A 22,161-nucleotide genomic window follows, 5' to 3' on the forward strand; every position below is an offset into this window, starting at 1 on the left:
CTTCAGTAGGAGAGGATGTGAGCAGAGGCACTCTTGTTACTGTGAACACAAACCTGATGTTTGTGTGCTTCTGGAAACTTCATGTAGGACTGGCTCTGCTTGGGTCTGTGAGGTTCTGCCTGCATGGCTGTCCTGCTCCGGATGACTGCTGCCGGGTGGTTGCTGGCTGGAGCAGGGCAAATTCTTTACTGTCAGGGTGGTGAAATAGAGAAGCTGTGGCTGCCCTATCCTTGGGCTCAAGGCCACGTTGGGCGGGTTCTTGAGCAACCTGGTCTAGTGGAAGGTGTCCCTGCCCATGGCAGGAGGGTTGGAACTTAAGGTCCCGTCCAACCCAAACCATTCCATGATTCGGTGACAGGTCCAGGCCCTCCTCTCGGCCCGTCCAGACAGCGCACCCCTCAGGTGCAGCCACCGGCTCTGCTGCCGCCGGAGCGCAGCGGGCCCTGTCCGGCTTCAGCACCGCGCCGGGGCAGGGCGGGCAGGCGGGCCACGGGCAACCCGGCAGGGGCGGGAGGCGGGAGGAGCGAGGCCGGCGGGGCCGGGTCGGACCGGGTTGTGCGGGGCCGGCCGCAGTGCCTGCTCGCAGAGCTGCCGGCCGGGAAGCTCCGTGCCCGGCAGAGTCGAGCTGGTACTTTAATCAGACTTTCTCTGCCCCTCTGCTCGCCTGCAGCCCTTAGCATGGCCGGGGAGCCGCGGAGGGACCCGCTTTCCTTCCGTGCCTTCCGGGCCGCCTGCCCCGCCGGGTATGAGTATGGGTATGGGTACGGCAGCGGCCTGCCCGACCTCCGGGAGCGCGAGTTTCCCCGGCTCCGAGGTACAGCGGGACGGGTACAGCCCAGAGGGGCGGGTGAGGGGCGGGGCGGAGGCGGGGGACGCTCGGGCAGGTCCTGGCTCGCCTTGTAGCCATGCGGGAAGTTTGTGGCGTGAGGGAGCGGAGGTAGAAAGCATTGGTCTTACCTCCCTGCAGCCACCTCAGCCACAGGGCAGCGGGGCTAGGAACAGCCGTGCTGCTTCTGTTTCTTCTCCTTGTCCTTCTCTCTGTTCTCCGGCACAATGCCCCGCAGGTGCCATGAGTTCAGTAGAACAGGATTTAGGTACAGCAACAACACTGAGATACTGGGAGGGAGGAGAGGGCAATTAAATTGGTAAAACAGCCTCTGTCAAGTAAAGGCTTGTGGTTAGATAGATCTTTGTAAACTACTTTTGCAGGTTAGATTTCTGTTCCCCCCAATATTAAATATTGCTTAGGCATATTCCTTCAAATCTTCTAATGGTAAATGGGTATACTACAGTAATTTATTTTACTTAAAGAGATATCAATGCATGTGATAATAGCACTTCAAAATATTTAGGGGTAAAACCAGGGTAGAGAGCAGAGTAAACAACGTCAGTTTGGATGCCCCAAGACTGTTATTTAGGCCACTTTCCTATCATGGTTTTTTTGTCATGTCTTTTGAGTTTTGGTGGTAAAATGCAAGAGCAGGCTTTCTAAATACACACATGCGTATCTAGTATAGAATGGAGTTGCACTTTGCCTTTGAAGGGATGTGGGAAAAAACTTATTTACAAGCAACAGTTCAAGGGACTTTAATATTCAGTAAGTTAATTTCACAGTCTGCTATTTGTCATACTAGTTGCATCACCAAAAGTTTGCTAACAAGAAACTGCTTGTCCTGAAATTCAGGGCAGGGTTCTGAAAAGTATGTATTTGTAACTGAAACAGTTAACTGAAACATTGTTCATATGTTTAAGCAGATGACTTTTCACAGCTCTTGAGGATCAGGTGCATTTCTTGCGAGGCTTCCCAGTTTTGAAATAAAGTATATCTGCTAAGGAATGGTGGCTGGTATGTCATTGGGGGATCCCAAATGGAGGTCACTGCAAAGGCAGAGCCTTAGTTTACATCCATGAAGAAGATCAGTGTCCTTAACTGATTGTTGTACATACATGCGGTGTCCTTTATGGGATTTTTGTCTTAAAAACAGGACATATCTGCAGTCAAGAACTAGAATCTTCAAGTGATGCCAGTCATGACACATGAAAGGTGTCCAGAGACAGATTCCTAGGCCAAGTGTGCAAGGCTCAGTGTCCCCTGCCTTACACATCTGTTTGTCTCACAGATGACCAGTTGGACTAGTCCAAGGCACAAGTCCAGGAAGTGGCTGACAGAGCAGCGTGGATGAGAAACATGTTGCTCGTACTTATTCCTTGGCATCCTTTTATTTAGCCATGTAGCTGTATTATTTAGCCTTTTATTTAGCCATGTAGCTGTATCCCCACTTGCTGAAGGTCTAGACACATCGATGTTGGTGTCTTCTAAAGCTCTAGCTCTAGAGAAAGTTGGGGCTGTTCAGCTTGGAGAAGAGAAGGCTGCGTGGAGACCTCATAGCAGCCTTCCAGTATCTGAAGGGGGCTTATAAGGATGCTGGGGAGGGACTCTTCATTAGGGACTGTAGTGATAGGACAAGGGGTAACGGGTTAAAACTTAAACAGGGGAAGTTTAGATTGGATATAAGGAAGAAATTCGTTACTGTACGGGTGATGAAGTACTGGAATGGGTTGCCCAGGGAGGTTGTGAATGTTCCACCCCTGGCAGTGTTGAAGGCCAGGTTGGACAGAACCTTGGGTGACATGGTTTAGTATGAGGTGTCCCTTCCCAGGGCAGGGGGATTGGAATTAGATGATCTTAAGATCCTTTCCAACCTTAACTGTTCTACGATTCTATGGTTAAAGTTGGATAAAAATCCAGATATTCCATCTCACTTTGTATGTAAACAGAATTTTTTAGAGTCCCTGTCTAGATATCCATGAATTAAGCCTAATGCTCAGTTTTGGAAGTGTCATCTTTGTATGAAGAGCATGTGATAATAATAATTATTGCTTATCAATGTAATTACTTCCTCGTATTTGGTGGCATCTGCCAAGGACATCTTGTACAAATGATGTTCTCTGGGGAATTCAGAAACCTTTTCTGTGTTATAAACTTTTACTTGCATGGGGCTTGTGCTGCTGTTATAGCTCTAGTGTGAACAATTGCACAAGTGTCTGTTTGTTGAGAAGGTACCACAGATGTGTGTAGGGAACACCAGCTGCTGGACATACTACAAAGCTAGGATTTTTCAGAGGTTGTCCACTGGTGGTCTTATCAAAGTCTGCAGGAGTTTCACTCTTGGCTCCATCAGAACAAAAGTTAGGCTCATATTGAGTGTGTTAGGGATTTTCCCTTCAGGTTTTGGGAAAGGATAAGAGGAACTACTTTACTTCCTTGAATCAACAAGGGTCTGTCTTTTTTGTCACAGAAGCCTTACTTTTTACCTTTTAAGCCAAAGTTTATCTTCACTTTTGTAATTCAAGGGCTGTTAGCTGGTGGCTAGGGCAGCCCCTTCTAAAAATATATGTGGAGTCTGTGAAACGGATCCCTGTTTCACAGGCAGCAGTGTATGCACAATATGTGACCTTGACTTTAATCTTGCGAACAGCACACCCTTATCTGCAATGTAGGACTGTAAATTGTGCTTTAGAAATGGATAAAAAATCAGCGGGAGTTTATAGGTTCTGTTGTTAAGTAATAGGAATGAATGTGCTTCTGTGATATTTATCATAGGAAATAAAAAATCAGCTTCAGTTTGTATCATGGTTTTAAAAAAGAAAAAGCTGGCATGGGATTTGCAATGCAGCATTTAATCTCAAGATACCTTTCCAATTTCAGTTGTGTGCCAGTATTCTCAGCTCAGATAGTTGTGGCCATTTTAGTGGGAGCTTTCCAAGAGTAATAAGCAGTGTATACACATCCCCCAAATAAAAATCAGTGCATATTAGTGATCACATATTCTTTAAGGCCTGCTGACTATTTGAAGATAGTCTTTAACTGAGGCAAAAGGCACTCTCACATTTATTTTCAAATCTACCACTGTCCCATGCCTCAGTAAGAGTAATTTGGCAAATCATGTGTCACTTTAGTTGTATGAATATTTGTGATATGCGTGATTATGTACAACTAACAATAATAATGTAGCTTTCCTGTTAAACAAAAAAGAAAGGCAGACTAAGCTTTGACTAAGAGAATCTGCCTTTGTTTCTTTGGAACTCAAATGATGTTTCAAGAACTGGTCACTGGTATGACAGTGTATTCTGTTCAGCTAAGAAATAGCTGGGTATTGGATCTGACCTTACAGATAAATAAGACTTTTTACTTACATTGCTAATATTTATTTGTATGGAGAATTTCCTGTAAGTAGGAGAATTGGAAAAGCAACTCTTCTCCATGCACTTCAGTTAGTCCTCAGTGGCTCAGTTAGCAAAGGTCAGCTCTGTCTTCTGAGAACAGAAAAGCCTATCTGTTTTGTCATGTTTGGGGTAAGCTGGTGTTTTGGCTGAATTTCAGGAGTAGGAAATGCATTCTGGTATGTCAGCTCAGAGTAATTTTGTTGATAGGTAGCCAATGCTTACATTTCATAAAACCTGTGAAGAGTAGTGTACTCCAAGCCGAAGACTTATTCTCATCTCTTAACAGCAAACATAGGCATGACCTCAGTTTCTCTACTACTATGCCAACTTCCTTGTTTTATCAAACCAGAAGTTCTACCAGCCTTGGGTCTGAGGGATTTTTCCTTTTCTGAAAAAAAAAAGGAATAATTTTTATATTCTAACCTAATTTGATTTTCTTTTTTTTTTTTACATCTTTTTTACTTCTACAGAGATTTGAAGGTTTTGCATTTACTTTTTAAGACTGCTGTTTGATCTGGTAGCTGTATTCTACTTCTACTGGTTTATGTTATCTTCTGCTGATTTCCTAATTATTAATTATTTTTATCTGTAGATGAAACTTTTCTTTTTAATCTGTTTTTAATTTTTCTTGAAAACTAAGTGACTTTGTTCAGTAAAACCTTTTACATTTAGGTTCTTTGAGCAATACTGTTCTTTGAGCAACTTAGCAATATTAGTCTCATCATGCTATTTAAAAAACCAGTTTGATAATGAGGGATAAGTTTGTTTTGTTTGATTGTTGTATAAGATCTATGCTGAAGTAAGGCATGTGCCATTTTATGGTCAGATGCACTACTTGATTGTGAGTTCCCTAAAGCCTTCCCACTCACTGCCGGCAGAATTAAGCTAGGCAACTACAGTCCTGGGAGAGGCAGCGTTTCCTGGAAAGGTAAAATGATTACACCCACTTACAGATATTTCATATGTTAATCCAGTGCTTACATCTCCTATGCAAAGGAAATATGTACAATGTGTAGGGGAAGGGCGAGGCAGCTTTTGTTGTCTCTTTGGAAGATTCTGGGTAGCTAGAAGAACTGTTAATAGTGCTGGAGATTAAGTCTCACTGAGTTACCTCATCTCTAGCTCATCATGAACAGAGAAGACATTTTCTAAACCTCTCATTCTGGTGTCTAAAGCTGAGAGCTCCTGTCTTCCACTTTGAGATCTCTGGCTGGTAACCTGCTCCTGTCTTCTGTAGCCCCTCTGTTACAACATAATTTCATTTTATGAAACACTTTTTTATTATTATTTTTACTTGGGGGGGAAAGGAAGCAAAAGAAGTTATATTTATTGAAGTAGGCTGCTGGTGGACAGTTTAAAATCCTAGAAGACATCTGGGAAGATGCATTTAGTGTGTGGGGAAGGTACCATAAGAAGAAGCTGGGGTATGGAAAGTGTAACTGCATAACCATATGACAGTTGTTTTGTAAAAACCAATATATATGCTCATTTAAAGCCTTAATGCTTCCCGTCAATTTCAAACCAGCAGTACTTATCTAAATAAGCTATTATAGAAAGAATTGATATTAAAGAGGAAACGTCTGTGGAGCATAAAGTGATTTAGTACCAAACACAGTTAACATTAACTGTGTTAGTTTCAGATGTTTTTCTCTGCCTTTATAGAAGTAACCATTACACAGAAGTAACTGTTTAGGTTGCTTAACAGTTACTGCTGTTAAGAAATTTCCTACTTTGTATTTTAGGGGTCAGAAGGCAGTCAGTGGTCTGCTCTGTGCAGGACTGACCTATCAATTGATCCCTCAGAGCTAGATGAACTTTTGTAATGGATATAGCTCTTATGGAACAGTAGTCAATGATATTGTCATTGTAATATTTCAGCACTGAATAAAGTATTAGTTACTTTAAAGTTTAATTACAGGGGGGAAAAAAATCCCTGAAAGGTAAAGGTACTGTCTTTTCTTTCTTGAGTTGTATTACTAAGATTAATATATAATTTATTTCTAACTTCAGATTTGGTGTTGTAGTGCCCCTATAAAGATGTTCACCACACCATTACACTGGCTCTGCAATCGCCTGTGTCACAAAGTGCAAGACATTTAAAACTGTCTTGAATACAGAAATGCTGAGCAAAAAAGCAAAGTACTAAACCCTATAAACGTGATACAGTTGACAAACTCATAGTTTTACGGTGTATCTTAGAAATAAATAGTTGATCAGTTGGGGCTAGATTCTTACAGCAGGAAATAGTCATCTGTAGACATTCGATTTTTTTAAATGAACATGTAGATATTACAAAAAAAAAAAAGAAAAATCTTAGATTTGGAATGAAACTTTATGGAGCTCCATAGATGCTGCAGGGTATCAGCCACCTGTTAAGAAAAAAAAAATGCACTTTTAATTAAAAGATACATTAACTTTAAAATTAATGTCTGCCCAAGAAGTATATTAGTGTATGAAGGTATTAAGGCAGGCAAATATTTTATTTAGAAAAGCACAAGAAGCTTTCTTATCTCTTACTCAAAAATTGGAAACAGACCAAAATCTTACTCCTACAGAATACTGCATCAGTGGTGCTGTCTTCCTTCTGTCGCCTTTGCTTCCTCTTAGATTGTCCTGTTCATTCTCTGTTGCTATGATGCTGCTTTATGTGAAATGTGTATTGATTTCTTCTCCAGCATTTTCTGTATATTTCCTTTTGGTGTATATCTGACTGGTTTGATTTGGGTTTTTTAATATGAGATATAATTTTATTAATTAAAGAGTAGATGTAAATTTTCAGACAGATGTGATCTGCTTCTTGTTTCCCTTCACATATACTGGAATTTCCTCTACAGCATCAGAACTTCTCTATGACGCTCTTGAAATTTCCATTATATGTTGTGGTAGCAATTCCTGTATCTGATCTGCACACCAGAATTCAAGGGTGCTCTCAGTTTAAGGACAAAAAGACAAACAGAGAGGTGAGAGGTCTGTTTTTTCTGATCAGCTTGATTCATTGCATACCTGGTATCAGAGAGATCCTGCAAAGGCATCATTTGGGTGTGAAAAGACTGTCATTGAACTCAGGAAGACCATACTGCATAATGAAAAGCACTGATATGAGAGACTGATAAATGGCTAGACAGGACAATATATTTGCAGAGCAGGGAGGTTAGTGGGATGTTTAACTCATAGATGATACTTAGGAAGTAGGACAGTGAGCAGCCAAACATCTTAGGGTTTTTATAATAGGTTGTCTTGGCTCAAGCCATCAATGCAGATGTTCTCCTTTATGTGACGCTAAAATGCTAATAAGGTGGGGTTTGTTTGTTTTGAGTTTGGTTATGGTTTGTTGTTGTAGTTTGTTTTTGCTTGTTTGTTTTTAATTTTTATACTTGCCCTAACTTAAAAATAGAACTAAAATAAGTAAATGATGTCTTCATAAGGATATATCAGCTTGGTGTATTTTTTTTTCTCTTCCAAATTTAATCATGCTGATAGTGTTACTATGTCTGCACTTTGAGAACCACAGGCTGGTTGTGTTTTTTTGGAGGTATTATGAAAAAGTTAATATCAAGAACTGAAGGTGTGGGAAAGGGATGACAGAGTTATGGTGAAACATGGGTATAGTGGGACAGGGAGGCATAAAGACAGGCCACAAAGCAGTAAAAAGTCATGCTTAATTAGTTTTATTGCTAATGAGCCAAGTTGTTAACACTCCTGTCAGTATTCATAGCAGACCAGATAGACCCAGTACTGTGATGCTCTTTACCCCTTCACCTTCTGTTCTGCTGTAGAGAAGCAATGGACTGCCAGGTGCATATGATGTGACAGGATGATCTACAGAGGTCCCTTCCAACACTAATGATTCTGTGATTCTGTGATGTGACCCCAGGCAGGCAGCTGCTGTGTCATGTAGGATAGTGTTAAGACATACTTTTTTCGCAGTATGTGAAGGGCCCATATAAAATGGAAAGATGTGTCTATGAGAGAGAAATCTTTCTCTCCCCACTATTTTATTTCCCCCTTTGTGCTTTTAGGATTGTACCGACTCATTCCCTTCTTGTAGTAGCCAGGGGAATATGCCTTTTACAAGAGAAGTGGAAAAGATGTAGTTTCTGTGCTCATTCAGATTATTCCCTGGAGTAACAGGATCTAAAATGCTTTTAAAAGAAAGCTAAAAACATGACTGGACAGGATTTTTTGTCACTTATGGTCTTCCTAAAAGAAAGAGATACCCACGAATGTGAACTTTCGGTGACGTGGTTAGCTGGGGAAGGACAATTGCACAACTAAGCTTACTTCCTCTGGCAATATGCAGAATGATGTCCTAAATTAAAATTTGGAAAGGTAACAGGAAGCTCATTTGAGCAAATATTCATTAATTGAATTAATGTTTTGTGAATTTATTTCATTAATGTACAATTAAACACCAAATATCATTGTTCTTTACAAACTTATGAGCAGGGCAGATGAAGTTACACTATCATCAGAAAGTTTGTCCTGTAATTTCTTCCTGAGAAAGACATCGACAGCCAGGATTTTCACATTTTTATATGCATGCCAACAGTACATTAAATATGTCATAATTCAATAGTTTGGAACTGATGGTATCAGTAATGGGTACAAACATATGTTGCCTTTCTTTAAGAAAAAAGGACTTTGTATTGCTGTTGAGCTCATCTGCTGTGTTGTTCATTTCCCAAGTAACTTGTTAAGGAATGTAAGTTATCAAGTAACTTATTAAGCATGTGACTGGGAGTCACATTTTTATTATTTGTGTATCTGCCCCTAATTTATTGTAATATAAACAATTAGAGTTGTCACAAAACAAAATGTTACTCAGCTGCTCTGGCAGTATGCAACTTTGTAAATATCTGTCATTGTCTTTGATTCACCACATGCAAGGAATATGTTTCTTACAGGTTTAATTAATTTAGAATGTGTAAACCCAGTGAGCAGAATGGAAGATTCCTCTTAATACCTTGTCTGATCTCAGCTGTGATGGACAATTTGCTTTGATAATGCATGTTACCTTCTCATGAGACTGGATAAAAGCAGATAAGTAGAAGTGATTAACCTGCAAGAACTCCTCATCTGATGGACTGAATACAGTATAATTAAAGACTGCACAGAAAAGGAGCCTTTGCCACCTGTTGACATGCTACTTTCTCCCATACATTAACTCACTAGCATTGAGCAGCTAGGAAGGTGGCTGAAGTGTTCACTCAAACCTGCACATAGATTACTGCACTCCATTTTTACTCAATCATAGAGTTTGTGTTCATGAGCAAGCAAAAAATTTATTAGTGATAACAGCTTTTAAATGCATTCCTTTAAGAATGTGAATACCTGAGAATCAGCATATCCTGGAATGCGGTCATGAAGTGTAGCAATATGATAATTGTCCTCTTTATCACCTTAGCTTAGATGTTTAGCAACAGCTACAATGCTGCTGAAACAGCTTAATAGTACAAAAGCAGGATGACTGGTTGCACTTCTAAAAAGGAAAGAATATAATAGTTGTATAAGTGAAGAAAAGCATATGCCCTTTAAATTTATTAGAAGTTAACTGGAGCAGGGGAAGAGTGTAAGGAGTCCTGCCCTGCGGAGGAAGGAGCAGCAGAGACAATGTGGGGTGAACTGACCAGAACTCCCATTTCCAATACCCCTGTGATGGAGGGAAGGAAGTAGAGAAGTCAGGAGTGTTAAGCCTGGGAAGAAGAGAGGATTGGTGGAGGGAAGGTGTTTTAAAGATTTGGTTTTATTTCTCCTACTCCAATTTGATTTGGTAATAAACTAAATTAATTTCCCTGAGTTGAGTCTGTTTTGCCTGTGATGGCAATTGGTGAGTGATCTCTTCCTATTCCTACCTTGACCTGTAAGCCCTTTGTTACATGTTCTCTCCCTTGTCCAGCTGAGCAGGGGAGTGATAGAGAAGATTAGACGGGTATCTGGCGTCCAGCCAGGGTCATCCCACCACAGCTTGCCATGTTTTTTACTGGTAATGTCAAATTAAGCCTTCTGTTTTAAAGATTGTTAACTGTCCAGTTAATGTTTGATCAGTGAACTGTCTTATTATCTCTTCAAACTCATCGAGAGCAGAGATATAGAAGGAAGGGAGAAAAACTATGACACTTGTAACGGGAAAATCACTTGCTGTGTACATTAAATGTCCTGAAAAGCCATCTTAATTTGCTCTCTCTGCTCCCACTCTCCTCACTTCTCAGAAGCTGTCTTTGATATAGGTTTTGTTGAAACCATAGCTATAAATCTGTCATTTTTGGGGGAAATTAATTACAGAGTTTAGTGAAAATATTCCAGATTCATGCTCAGGTGAAACTTTTCTAAAGTGGAATTTGACATAAAAGTCATGGCACTGGCAGTTTTATCTGCTCTTTGTCCTTCAGGGTCAGTTCCTGAGTAACAGAATAACTTCTCTAAACAATTAAAAAATTAATAATTTGTTTTTCTTCTGCAGAGTAAACCCAGAGGAAAGGCTTTAATTTTAGATTTCTGTGGAAATTCAGCTTTTCATTCATTAGAGTAGCAGCTATTGATGTACTCATACCCATCTAATGGCTCTACAGTGCTGAAGATTTACTGTGCATTGAAGTAATTCTCCTATGAACAAACCACTGAAACTGTAATTCCAGCATAAAGGAAATCCATTCCTTTGGAAGCAGCCTTTTTTTTCCTTTTTTTTTTAATCATAACTACAATTTAGGATTTGGTACTGTGAAATATTTTCCTTGAGAACGGTTGATCACGAGTTGAGATTCTTACTTCAATCGCATTCTTTAAAGCCTCTCCAGTGTCTATAAAACACTGAGCTGAAGGAAGCTGTGTGGTATAAGGAAGGGGAAAGAGGCAGATATCTGGGACAAAGAGTAAGCTTAATATTCCTTTTTCATGTCACAGACAGCTATTTCAATAATAACTCTCATAGCTCATTGTCAAGTTTACTTTTAAACTTTTAATTTTTTCTGTAGAAGCCTAGGGATTTGGGTTAGAAAATGGAATTTAATGTGATCTTTGGGTATAAACTACTGCTTGGAAAGAAACCAGAGTTCTGGGAGTGAGGAAGTAACCATGATTTTGTTAGGAGCTGCCTTATGTCTGGGCTTGGTGAAGCTCATCTGCAGAGCACAGAAAGCATCACTGCACCACAGGGCTGTGCATCCAGGACTATCCTCTAGTGAGGGCTACTGTGGCCCTGGCTTCATCTGACCTGCTGGGAGAGTTGTAAGGACAGAAGACAAAGCCTTCCTGTGGCACCATAAGAACCTTCCTTGAGTTGTAGGCTGTATAAAACCAAACCCTCCCTCCGTCTGCTGTTTTTCAATATCAGTTTGCCCAGAGGGTGGGTCTAGTCCAATGAAATGCTCTGTGAGGGCTGAAGCCATCTATTTCTCCCTTTTATAACTCACCCTCTAGGTTATTCTTAGAAGTCTGTAATAGTATGAAGTTGAGTACTTTGTGATTGATGAAAAATGTAAATCCTAGTGAGTTACAGTGATATTTTTTTTACTGAGTTTCCTTTCCATCTGGTATTTTTCAAGAGTTGGGAGAAATCTTCCCCTGCCTGCCACCCAAATGTCTAATTTAAAACCACCTGCTTTTATTGGAATATTTATATTCTGATTAGCTCTAATTAAAGGTAAAACCAACTTTATAGCTTATGGGGGCTGAAGCTACCCATTAAAGAGAAATTATGAAAACCCCTATTCCTTTGAATGTGTGGACTGTTGCAGAGTTCAGAGTGTAACGCTTGTTTGGAGGCACTCAGTCGATTCTCTGAGCTTTGCATCACTGAGCGTGACAGCTCCTGAGAGATTAAATAGCTGTTACCATTAGAACTTTAATCAGTTTTTCTTCCATTTCTGCAAGTACAGAGAAGGATAGGTGTACTTGTAAAGTGGTGCGAGGATTACACTGCAGAGCTTCCTGGATAAACTTCAGTGCCACTGAAGTGGGGGAAGCAGTACCAAATAATCTCATGACAGCTGTCATGTTTCCAAAAGTGTCTGATCAGATCTTCAAATCTGAACATTAGATACCTTGTGGGTACATCCATTGTCTAATATCAGTCACTTTTGCTTCAGTTTCCTTCCATTCTAGTAGTGGAAATGTGATTATGTACTAAACTAATCAAATAGCAGTTAATTTTCAATGATCTCTTTCAGTTTTGGTATTTCACTGTTATATGTAGAACTTTTTATAATGAGCAGTCTTTAGGAAGTTAAGGGGAAAACTTGCCTTTGGCTAGTTGCCACTTTTTCAAATGCCTGCTAAACTTCTGTTTATTAGTAACCTATTCTGTCTTTAAAAATTATCTGGGTTCTTACAAGGGTTGGATTGAAACAGTATGAGACTTTCTCAAATGAGTAAAATTGGCATTTGTAATATAGTTATGAAAAGGTTCCAGATATGAGGGGTGGGACGTGGGAGCTCTCTTGTTTTTTCTTTTAGGATAAGAGATTATTTTTATACTTTTTTTTTTTTTAATAATCTATCAATGTGACTTGTGATCTTTCTAGTCATTATGCATCTACTTTTTGGGGTTTTTTTTGGCTGTAGATTTGATTTCCCTGTATTAAGAAATATCTGAATGCAGACGTGAAATTTTACTGTTTAAGCTCTTAATGTAAATGAGTTACAGCCAGTGTTGCATGCATTCAATCTACTTTACTGCACTATGTGCTCCTTGTGGAATAGCTCAGAAGAAAGCAGTAGTCTAGTTGAATGTGTATAGTCTCTGGATATATATTGGTTAGGGTTTCCAGCTTGTAGACTGGAATATGCTGTAAGGAAAAATGAAGTCATATAAGGAAGAACCTATTTCTATCAAAACTGATTGTCTCTTACTGTCTTTCCCCTGAACAGTCATTACAGTGGGTATATATAAAAATGTAAATAAATATAAATAAATGGGATTTTATATATAAATCCAGGAATTTTTAGTCTCATTGTGGTGAGAACATAAAGTGTTTAACAGTCATCTTTCTTAGCAGAATGAAATAAAAGTGTTTCAAATTGGAAGGAGGGTAGGCAGAAAAAGGACATGGCATGGGCATGGGGAAAAATTTACAATTAATGCCTTTCTTCTATCCCTGTCAGTAGAAGCTGGAAAAGGAAAGGCTGTAGTTTGCTCATGGGGCGGGGCAGGAGCGAGGGGCTGGGAAATCTGCACAGAGTATGGATAACTGATCTCATGAGGTTCACCTTGACACTTTATTCTGACTTTCTGTGGAGGAAAAGTACTAGGTATCTGGTGTTTATGCAAAATGTTGAGGAATGCTCGCTGTCTTTCTGGAGACAAGCTTCCTCAAAGCAGTCATCTCCCATGAAACCTGTGTGATGTTCTCTGCAGCTAATTGGGTTAATTCTAGGTTGACTATTAGGGAACCATTGATTGTGTGGCGATTACATGTTCTAATAGGGATCATTCCCATTTTGGTATTCATAGAAGAAATTTGGAGGGCAGTTCTTAGAAGTGAATGGATCTGCAGTGAAACATGTAGAAGCAATTGCATGCAGAGTTAGATGCATTCTTTGTGTTATTGGATTAGAACATTCTGACCAAAATTTCTTCAACCCTCCTCCCCTTAACTGTTTGAGTTTTGGATACTCTGATTTGAAAAGTGGTGGGGCAGACTGAGACATCTGACTGAACCACATTTAAAATGAACGTGATCTTATGATTGCTTGCAAATTAGGTCTTTCTTGATTAACTTCACTGTAACTAAGGACACAAATGAGGGCACCCTAACATACTGATTTTAAAATGTAAGTTTTTATTTAAACAACTTGATTTTTGTGCTTCCTTTGCTTAGTTATAATATTTTCCCTTAAATTTTCCAACCCCCTGATCTGCACCTTAGCCTTTCTGTGCTCCACTAGGAACCTTTGCAATTTCAGGTGTTTTTTTTATGTATAGGTGTTTCATTTTTAGATTTCTTGGGTGATCCTTTTGGTGAAAAATGATTGTGGAATTTTGCTAAAAATAAATGGGAATTGCAGAGTATTTAATCTTAATGAAAAATAAGTACCTTTAAAATACAGATGTTAAGAACCAAACACACTACAGTTACCTTAAACATACATGTTTGGGGGAATATGGTACTATTATGCCCTCAAACACAAATTGAACAAAAAGCAGAAATTTTCAGGATATAACAAGAGCGGACTACAGAAACCCAGTAGTATTCTATCATGTTATTCCTAGTTAAGTTTTTAGACTAACAAGTCTGAGTATTTGAAAATGAACACTACAAAAATTAGCTCTGAAATATTAGTAAATTACTGTTTTCCATTTATAATAATGTTACTAATTTGATCACTCATTGTCACAAATAATATTCACCTCACTTACAATTCCTCTCCATCCTTACTTTCTGCTACAGATTCAATTCAGGAATTTCTTTGCTTGCATAAGTCTCTACTTGCCACCTGACATCCTCTGCCCGTGTAACAATAGGTGTATTCAATGGTCTTGTGTTTTGTACAGTGCTGGGAGAAGTGGTCTATAGAGAATGACCAAACTTTATCATAGGTGTGGAACTCCAGTACTTCAATGTGGTTATCATAATTACGGAGGCTCTGGATATAAAATTGGTACTCAAACTCAGTATCCAATACTGTAGTAAGTTCTGGAGGAAGAGTATCCTATGTGTGGGTTTCTCTAGATAGTATTTAAAATATGTTGTGTCATAAACTGAGCAAGATATGTTGTATGAATATTGTGTCTCATTTTGTCATTTATTAAAATGTGGCAAGACTATACAATTTGCGAGGGAAGACCTTGATTTTTAAGTTCATAACATTTTCTCATCTGCATTGAGACAAAATGCAATAGCTGGTATTGTGACAGAGTTGTAGTTTTTAAACTCAGAGTTCAGAGATTAGGGAAACTGAAATATTTGTTTTTCCATACACAATCTTTTTTATTAATTCTCAAAGCTAGTCTAGTGTTAATGAGGCCATTTGTATTTAGTACTTTGAATAATTTATGTTGAAATGATAATTCTCTTTCATTTCTAATGTCATTAGTATGTAAAGAAGCCCTTTAATTGAGAGGAATTATACCGTGATTTGGTGAAGCACAGCAAAACATTCTTTTGGTGTGTGGATATAAAATTGGGATAAAGTTGTAACTGCTTCATTGCTGGGTCTGTAAGAAAAAAAAAAAAAAAGGAGCAAATGCAGAGACCCATTTTTGTAGGCAAAAATATCCACTGGAATCTCAAACATGAAATTCTTTTCATTTATATCAGTAGTGTTGGTCTTTTATTGGATTTATGATGCTCATATATTTGTATTCTCTTAATACTAGCATAAATTGGATTAACTTCACAGGTGCCCCAAATCCTACTTTTATTTAAACACAAAGCATCCTCATTAACCAAGTTAAGTTGCAAAAGGGAAGAGTAGTTGACTGAATGGACTTGCATTGAACTCAGCATTAAAACTCAGTCCCCTGTACTGGAATTCTCTAGTGAATGCAAATTTATCCAAGTTAGAATCTTTCCTAACTGTCTTCAAAGATATCCACCAGTCACTGTGGTTAACATAGATATTTTAGATACCTTTTTGTTTGGTCTATCGTATTTGGGTTAGAGGGAAGGGGCACTTAAGATGAAGTATCTTTAACAAAAGATTCAAGCCTTGACATAAACCACAACTTTGGTATGGTACCAAAAGTTTGCATTGTTTTTGTTGAGTGTTGATGCTGTTCTGTAGATGTTAATTTTAAGATGTTAATTTAAATGAGATTGAAAGCAGATGTGATGGCTTCTAGGTTACCACTTTGTAAAAGTACCAAAATATACAGTTAGAGAAGTGGCAGAGAAGAGAAAGTGGAAAAGAGTTGTAAGGGAAGTCTCCAGATTCACATCCACTTTTCTTATGTTCTGCTACAAGAAGCAACAAGAAAACACTAACTATCCTCTTAAGGGGGTACTTATATGAATATATTTATAGACCCATCTCAGTACTACATACACAGGCATATTTGTGCGTATTTATAAATAAAGGTGTATAATATATGGAGGAAACAGTCACCTGGATATGTTTCTAGAGCAATTCTTTCTTTGATGTAACTGACTCTAGTAAGATGATTTATGTCATTTTGAGATTCCATTGCTGTTGCTTATGTTATTATAGCCCTCCTACTCCTTCTGTAAATTTTAAAATTATTAAAAATAGCATTATTTTATTATTAATAAATGTTCTCTTAATTTATGAAATAATAAGAAATTAATAAATTGTTTAAAATGTTGCACTTTTTTAATTGATACCTGGACTTTGAGAGGGTGTGTGCATACCCCAGAGACTGATGATGTGCTGTAGTCATCATTTGAGGAGATAGCAATATGAGAGGCCTGGCATTTCTTATTCAAGAAAGAAGTATTTCACTCATTTCAAAGGTCATTTAAGCTTCTGTGCAGATCATAATTCATGGCTTTAATATGCCCTAGAATCAAAAAGGTAATCATTGCTGTATGTTTAGGAAGTGCTGATTACAGTGGATTTGTTAATGGTTTAACTCATACAGAGTTCAGCAGAGCCTCATAATTAATTCAAAGGCTTTGAATCAGACCTTGATGCATGTTCTTATGTTTGAATGGAGCTTACTTCTCTTCCTCAGAGGTGAGATCTCTGTGACCTGAAGGTAAAGTTTTGCTCTGGTTATTCACTGTAGTACAGCTGGAAACTCAATCAGACTTGGCTTGGGTTCCTTTTGATTCACTGGACCTTGGAAAAGACTTTTTTTGTCCCATTGCAGCCCTTCAGATGTCAGAGAACCTGCTCTCTGAAATGCTAATGTCTGTACCCAACACAAGGTAACATCTCTTGAAGAACCACAAACTCCTCCTCTTAAACAGCTGTAGAGCAGTATCCAGCAGTAGTTTTTTGTTGTTGAAAGTCATATTCAAAGAGCAAACCTCCAAAAGTTGTGCCTCATATTGACAGTTCTTTAGAAAGAGGGACATTAACTATGCACTTGTGCCAACAGCACAAGTGAATTTTAGTTTTCTTTTAGAAAGCTGTAACATGCCGGATGTCAAAGAAGTTAAAAAAAATGCAGTAGCTGGAAGCTACATGCTGTTATTCCTGTTAAAAACAGGAATGTGTTAGGTAGGATTTCTCTCACATAATGCTGCATTCAGGCCTAGTCATTAGGAAGCTGGTATTTTCTTACTTTTGTCATAACTAGTTAACAAATCTCTGCAGTTGTCATAATGTTCCAGGATTAAAAACTGTGGTTTGCTATAGCATTATTTTCTGTTAAAACGTACTTTTTCATTCTTAGCACATTCCTGGAAATGGCTGTTAAAGACTTTGAATTTATGCTTGGGAAAACACTTAATAAAGGGGGGAAAAAAAGCTGTAGAAACTAATTTAGGTCAAATATAATAGGGTATTAACAGAACTTTTATGCCAATGCATAATTACCTTCCAATTAATTTATTGACATAAACATGTTTGTGTCTATTAGATATTTCTGGGTTTTTCTGAGTGAGGCTTTTTTCGTTTTTTTTGTACTGAAGTGTTGCACTGTTTGTGGAGGTATTAGGAAATAACAGTCAGTCCTGAAAAAATTTACCAAATAATTCTCATTTTTAAAAAAATCCCCAAATAAGAAATACATTTATTTAATCAGTTGTATTATTGATATCTTTATATCTAATGCAGTCTGTGAACTTCAGTAAAGGTAAAGCAATTGAGCATAATCTTATCATATAGATTGGTCTGTTTATAGTTAAATAAGTTTCACTTGTGGTAACAGCTTTGGATCAAGTTACTACAAAGTAAAATTTAAACTGGCTTGCTGTGTGGCGAATTAGTGCCAAAAGATTTTATGGTGGAATAATGTTTAGATTCATCCAATACGTATGCACTGGAAAAGCCTATACCTTGGTTTTCATGCACACTTACTATTTCCCTAATAAAATCTCACCGCTTCTGTGACATTAAATTCCCACCATACATAGCTTGGTTGATGAGTGTATTTATCAGCTGTAGCAAAGGACAGCCCACTGTGAGCCAGGGTAATCTTCTCAGACCTCTCATCTTACAAGAGTGGGGTTTTGGCCAGCAGTCCTCACTCTTCATTTCACATTCTTTGAATTTGCATACAGTTTCTACTGGTGATGCGCTTGATTGGTTTTATATGTTTGTCTCTGACAGATAGTCCAAATTCATGCTGAAGGGAAACTTTTATTTGTTGTATATCCCTGAAATTGATCTTCACTACCTGTTCCTGGCAATGGACTGTTTGCTGGATGCTATCAGTAACTTAAATAATTGTCTGTGGGGAACCTTGTGTGAAGAAGCTCCAGTAGAAAATAACTCTACTACTGGTTTGCAGTAGCAGCCTCTTTGCCAGAAAAAGCCAGCAGAGGGAGGTACTGTTGCATTTGCCAAACAAGGCATTACACCTCTTCTTGTCATCAGGAAGAAATGATGGCTGGGAAACACTTCTGTAGGGCCTCAACAGTTGGGTTAACTGACTTTTTGCTGTCTGTCATTCAGTATTTGTTGCATTTACCAGTTCTCATACAGGTGTTTAATTGTTGCTGTGGTTACATGTTGAACCCAAGCCTCTAGCTCCCAGGAGCTCATAGTGATTCGAGTATTTCTGTGTAGCAAAATGAGGTTTAAGGGAAAGAGGAGAAGAAAAGGGTTACTTTTCATTTTTCTTTTATTTTGAACTTCATTTGTCTTCTGTTAGTGTTTTTGGAAACCCATAAAAGAATTTAAAATGTTTCCTATACATCACTGCACATTTTATTTGATGTGTTTTGCAGCGAATATTTAGAGTCACTAATTTGCCCTAGATTTTATATGAATCCAATTAATTCAGGTCACAGAGCAAGAAATAGAACTGAATAGAAAAGTCAGTTTCAAACATTATTGTGGTATGTTGTTGTAAGCCTGTGGCTGTTTTATGGAAAGAATGGGAAGAAAAGTAGAGCAGGAGAATTCTACTAGAATGTTTAGCTAATAACTGCTATTATAAACAATTATTATTAAGATTCCTTAAACATCACCTTTTGCCGACGTGTTTTCTTCTCCAGTGAAAATTCTGAGTACCTCTTTCCTTCTCAAAACCAAATGTTTCTGTGAAAGCTTCAGTAAAATCAACAAATGTACTTTCCAGTTACAGAAGAACAGGGAAAATGTTGCTTTTCAAGTCTTCTTTTATTTGATTAATTGCATCGGAGAAAAATAAAAACAAAAAAAAAGAGTAAAAGGAAACAGAAAGATGGTAGTGTCTTCACTAGGGAGGTATGAAAGCTAGTTTCACTTTGGGTGAGTTACAGTTGTTTAAAGACTTGCATAAATATGAATCACTTGTGATTTATATTTCATCCAAAGGAGATGAGACTGTAGGCTGCAGTATGTTATTCACACGTATCTGAGGTACCTCTGATTCATGCCTATAAGTAAGGCATCAGCTGGTCTCACACAACCCGTTAGTATCTGTGGAAATAACACCACTGACTACAGTCAATATTTAATCATGACCTAGTAAGCAAAAAGTGGGCACTGAATAAAGCTGTGTCCTACAGGTAAGGCAAATGGACAAATGTGGGTGCTGACTGATCCATTTACTGTGGTCTCATTTAGCATAGGAGCTTTCAAGTGATGAAATTTGAAGGCATGCGATTTTATTTTCGTGGCTGTGAAAGATACATTTCATAGGTTTGGATGTAACTTCTTCATAAATGTAAAATCCTGCTTTCTTTTGCACTCACACAGGCCTGTGAGCTGCAAGCAGGGGCTCATGTTCCTAAAATAGTGCCAATGCTTATTGGAATAACCCTTGCCACCTAAACAACTTTTGTGTAGTCAGTATGGCCCTGCTGAGGAGTACAACAAATGAAGAGGGTGTATGGTATTGACTGTAAACTGTTTCAATGTTCTGTTGGCTTTGCTGTAGGTAATAATGCAATGAGAGCAAATAATGGAAGCTAATAGCATGTGAAAAAAATAATGGGATCTTATTATGGATAACTGTAATTGCACATTTCATGCTTTGCTTTTTGTAATCAGTCCGTCAAGTCAAACACTAAAATGCATTAATTAAACACCAGTTTCCCACAGAACTCAGTAACTTGTTAGTGGCCCTTAAAATATTAATACCATTATCCAGGTTGTTCACAGTCCAGTATGGATCAGCATTTGGCAGTCTGGTCAAGCTGTGATTACTTCAATTAATGAACTCGGTGGACTGGCAGTGGGAAACAGAATGCGCCCCATAGCTGCAGGCTGATTGCTGCATTACTCACCAGGCCTGTAGCAACTAAGTTAAATCATGCTGAGGAACAGTGTCTCCTTATCTGCATAGTAACTGTTCAGGCTTGGACATTATGGCTTTGTCCATGTCTATGCTTTTGTGGTCATTTGAAGAGTTCCTTGGCCCTAAGCAAGGGAAATTTTGTTTAGCAGAGCAGAAGTGTTTAGGTGAGAGGCACATTATTATACAAAACATACTCTGGTTTAGATAGCTTTTGTCTAAATTGATGCCAAACGGGAACTGAAAGTACAGATAACAATATTCATTGAATGTTTAATCCAGAAAATATCCAACAAAAGGAAATCTCAAGCCATATTAGCAGGATTCTTTATTTTTTTTAAATGTACTTCATCAATGGGCTTGCAGGACCAGAATCCTTATCTGGCTGCTGTCTGTCCAGTGTGTGGGCATATCATGCCCTGTATCATTCTGAGATTTCAGACACTTTTATAAAGGTTATATGTATTACATAGCTAAAGCTATTTTTGACATTTAATGTAAGACCATCTCTGGGAGTAGCTAAGTTCTTATGCAGGTGATGGAAAGAGGGAGCTGCCTCTATAAAGGATATCTGACTTAGATGACTAAAATGACCAGAGGTTCCTGATATGATACTACCTGGTAGAACCTCACTGCTTGTTCAAATGATATCACACTTGTCTACAATCTCTGTGGACCCCTCTTCTCCCTGTTTTGTCACTTAGTTGTTCTCTTGCTTCCAGAGTTCTGGTGTATGAAGATCTCATATTTATCTTGTGACAGATAATGCTTTATTTTGCCTTCAGCTTGTTTTAATACAATCTATTTCATACTGGTTTTGTTAATATTGTTGTACTTAAGACATATACTATCTCCAGCTCAATGTCTGGCTGGAGGACAGTAATGAGAGGTGTCCCTCAGGGATCAGTGTTGGGACCGGTCTTGTTTACCATCTTTGTTGGTGACATGGACAGTGGGATTGAGTGCGCCCTCAGCAAGTTTGCTGATGACACCAAGCTATGTGGTTTGGTTGATATGCTGGAGGGAAGGAATGCCATCCAGAGGGACCTTGACACGCTTGTGAGGTGGGCTGATGCCAACCTCATGAAGTTTAACCATACCAAGTGCAAGGTCCTACACCTGGGTCAGAGCAATCCCAGGCACAGCTACAGGTTGGGCAGAGAAGAGATTCAGAGCAGCCCTGCAGAGAAGGACTTGGGGGTATTGGTTGGTGAGAAAATGAACATGAGCCAGCTTCAGTGTGTGCTCGCAGCCCAGAAAGCCAACTGTATTCTGGGCTGCATCAAAAGAAGTGTGACCAGCAGGTCAAAGGAGGTGATCCTGCCCCTCTACTCTGCTCTTGTGCGACCTCACCTGAAGTATTGTGTACAGTTCTGGTACCCTCAACAGAAAAGGACATGGAACTGTTGGAACAAGTCCAGAGGAGGGCTATGAGGATGATCAAGGAACTGGAGCACCTCCCCTATGAAGACATGCTGAGAAAGCTGGGGCTGTTCAGCCTGGAGAAGTGAAGGCTGTGTGGAGACCTCATAGTGGCCTTCCAGTATCTGAAGGGGGCCTACAGGGATGCTGGAGAGGGACTATTCATTAGGGACTGTAGTGATAGGACAAGGGGTAATGGGTTGAAACTTAAAGAGCAGAGGTTTAGA

At 38.8% G+C, this 22,161-nt stretch overlaps 1 protein-coding gene across 1 annotated transcript in view; it reads left to right on the plus strand.

Moving 5' to 3' along the window:
• The first annotated feature begins 594 nt into the window (after positions 1–594).
• The window catches only part of MOCOS (molybdenum cofactor sulfurase), a 214,441-nt gene continuing 192,874 nt past the window's right edge, over positions 595–22,161 (plus strand). The window contains exon 1 of the mRNA XM_005153576.3: positions 595–814. Within this exon, the coding sequence (XP_005153633.2) occupies positions 679–814 (136 nt within the window). The 5' untranslated portion in view covers positions 595–678. The remainder of the gene's footprint in view (positions 815–22,161) is intronic.

The sequence above is a fragment of the Melopsittacus undulatus genome, chromosome 1, assembly GCF_012275295.1.
Source record: "Melopsittacus undulatus isolate bMelUnd1 chromosome 1, bMelUnd1.mat.Z, whole genome shotgun sequence".
In the NCBI taxonomy this organism is placed as follows: domain Eukaryota; kingdom Metazoa; phylum Chordata; class Aves; order Psittaciformes; family Psittaculidae; genus Melopsittacus; species Melopsittacus undulatus.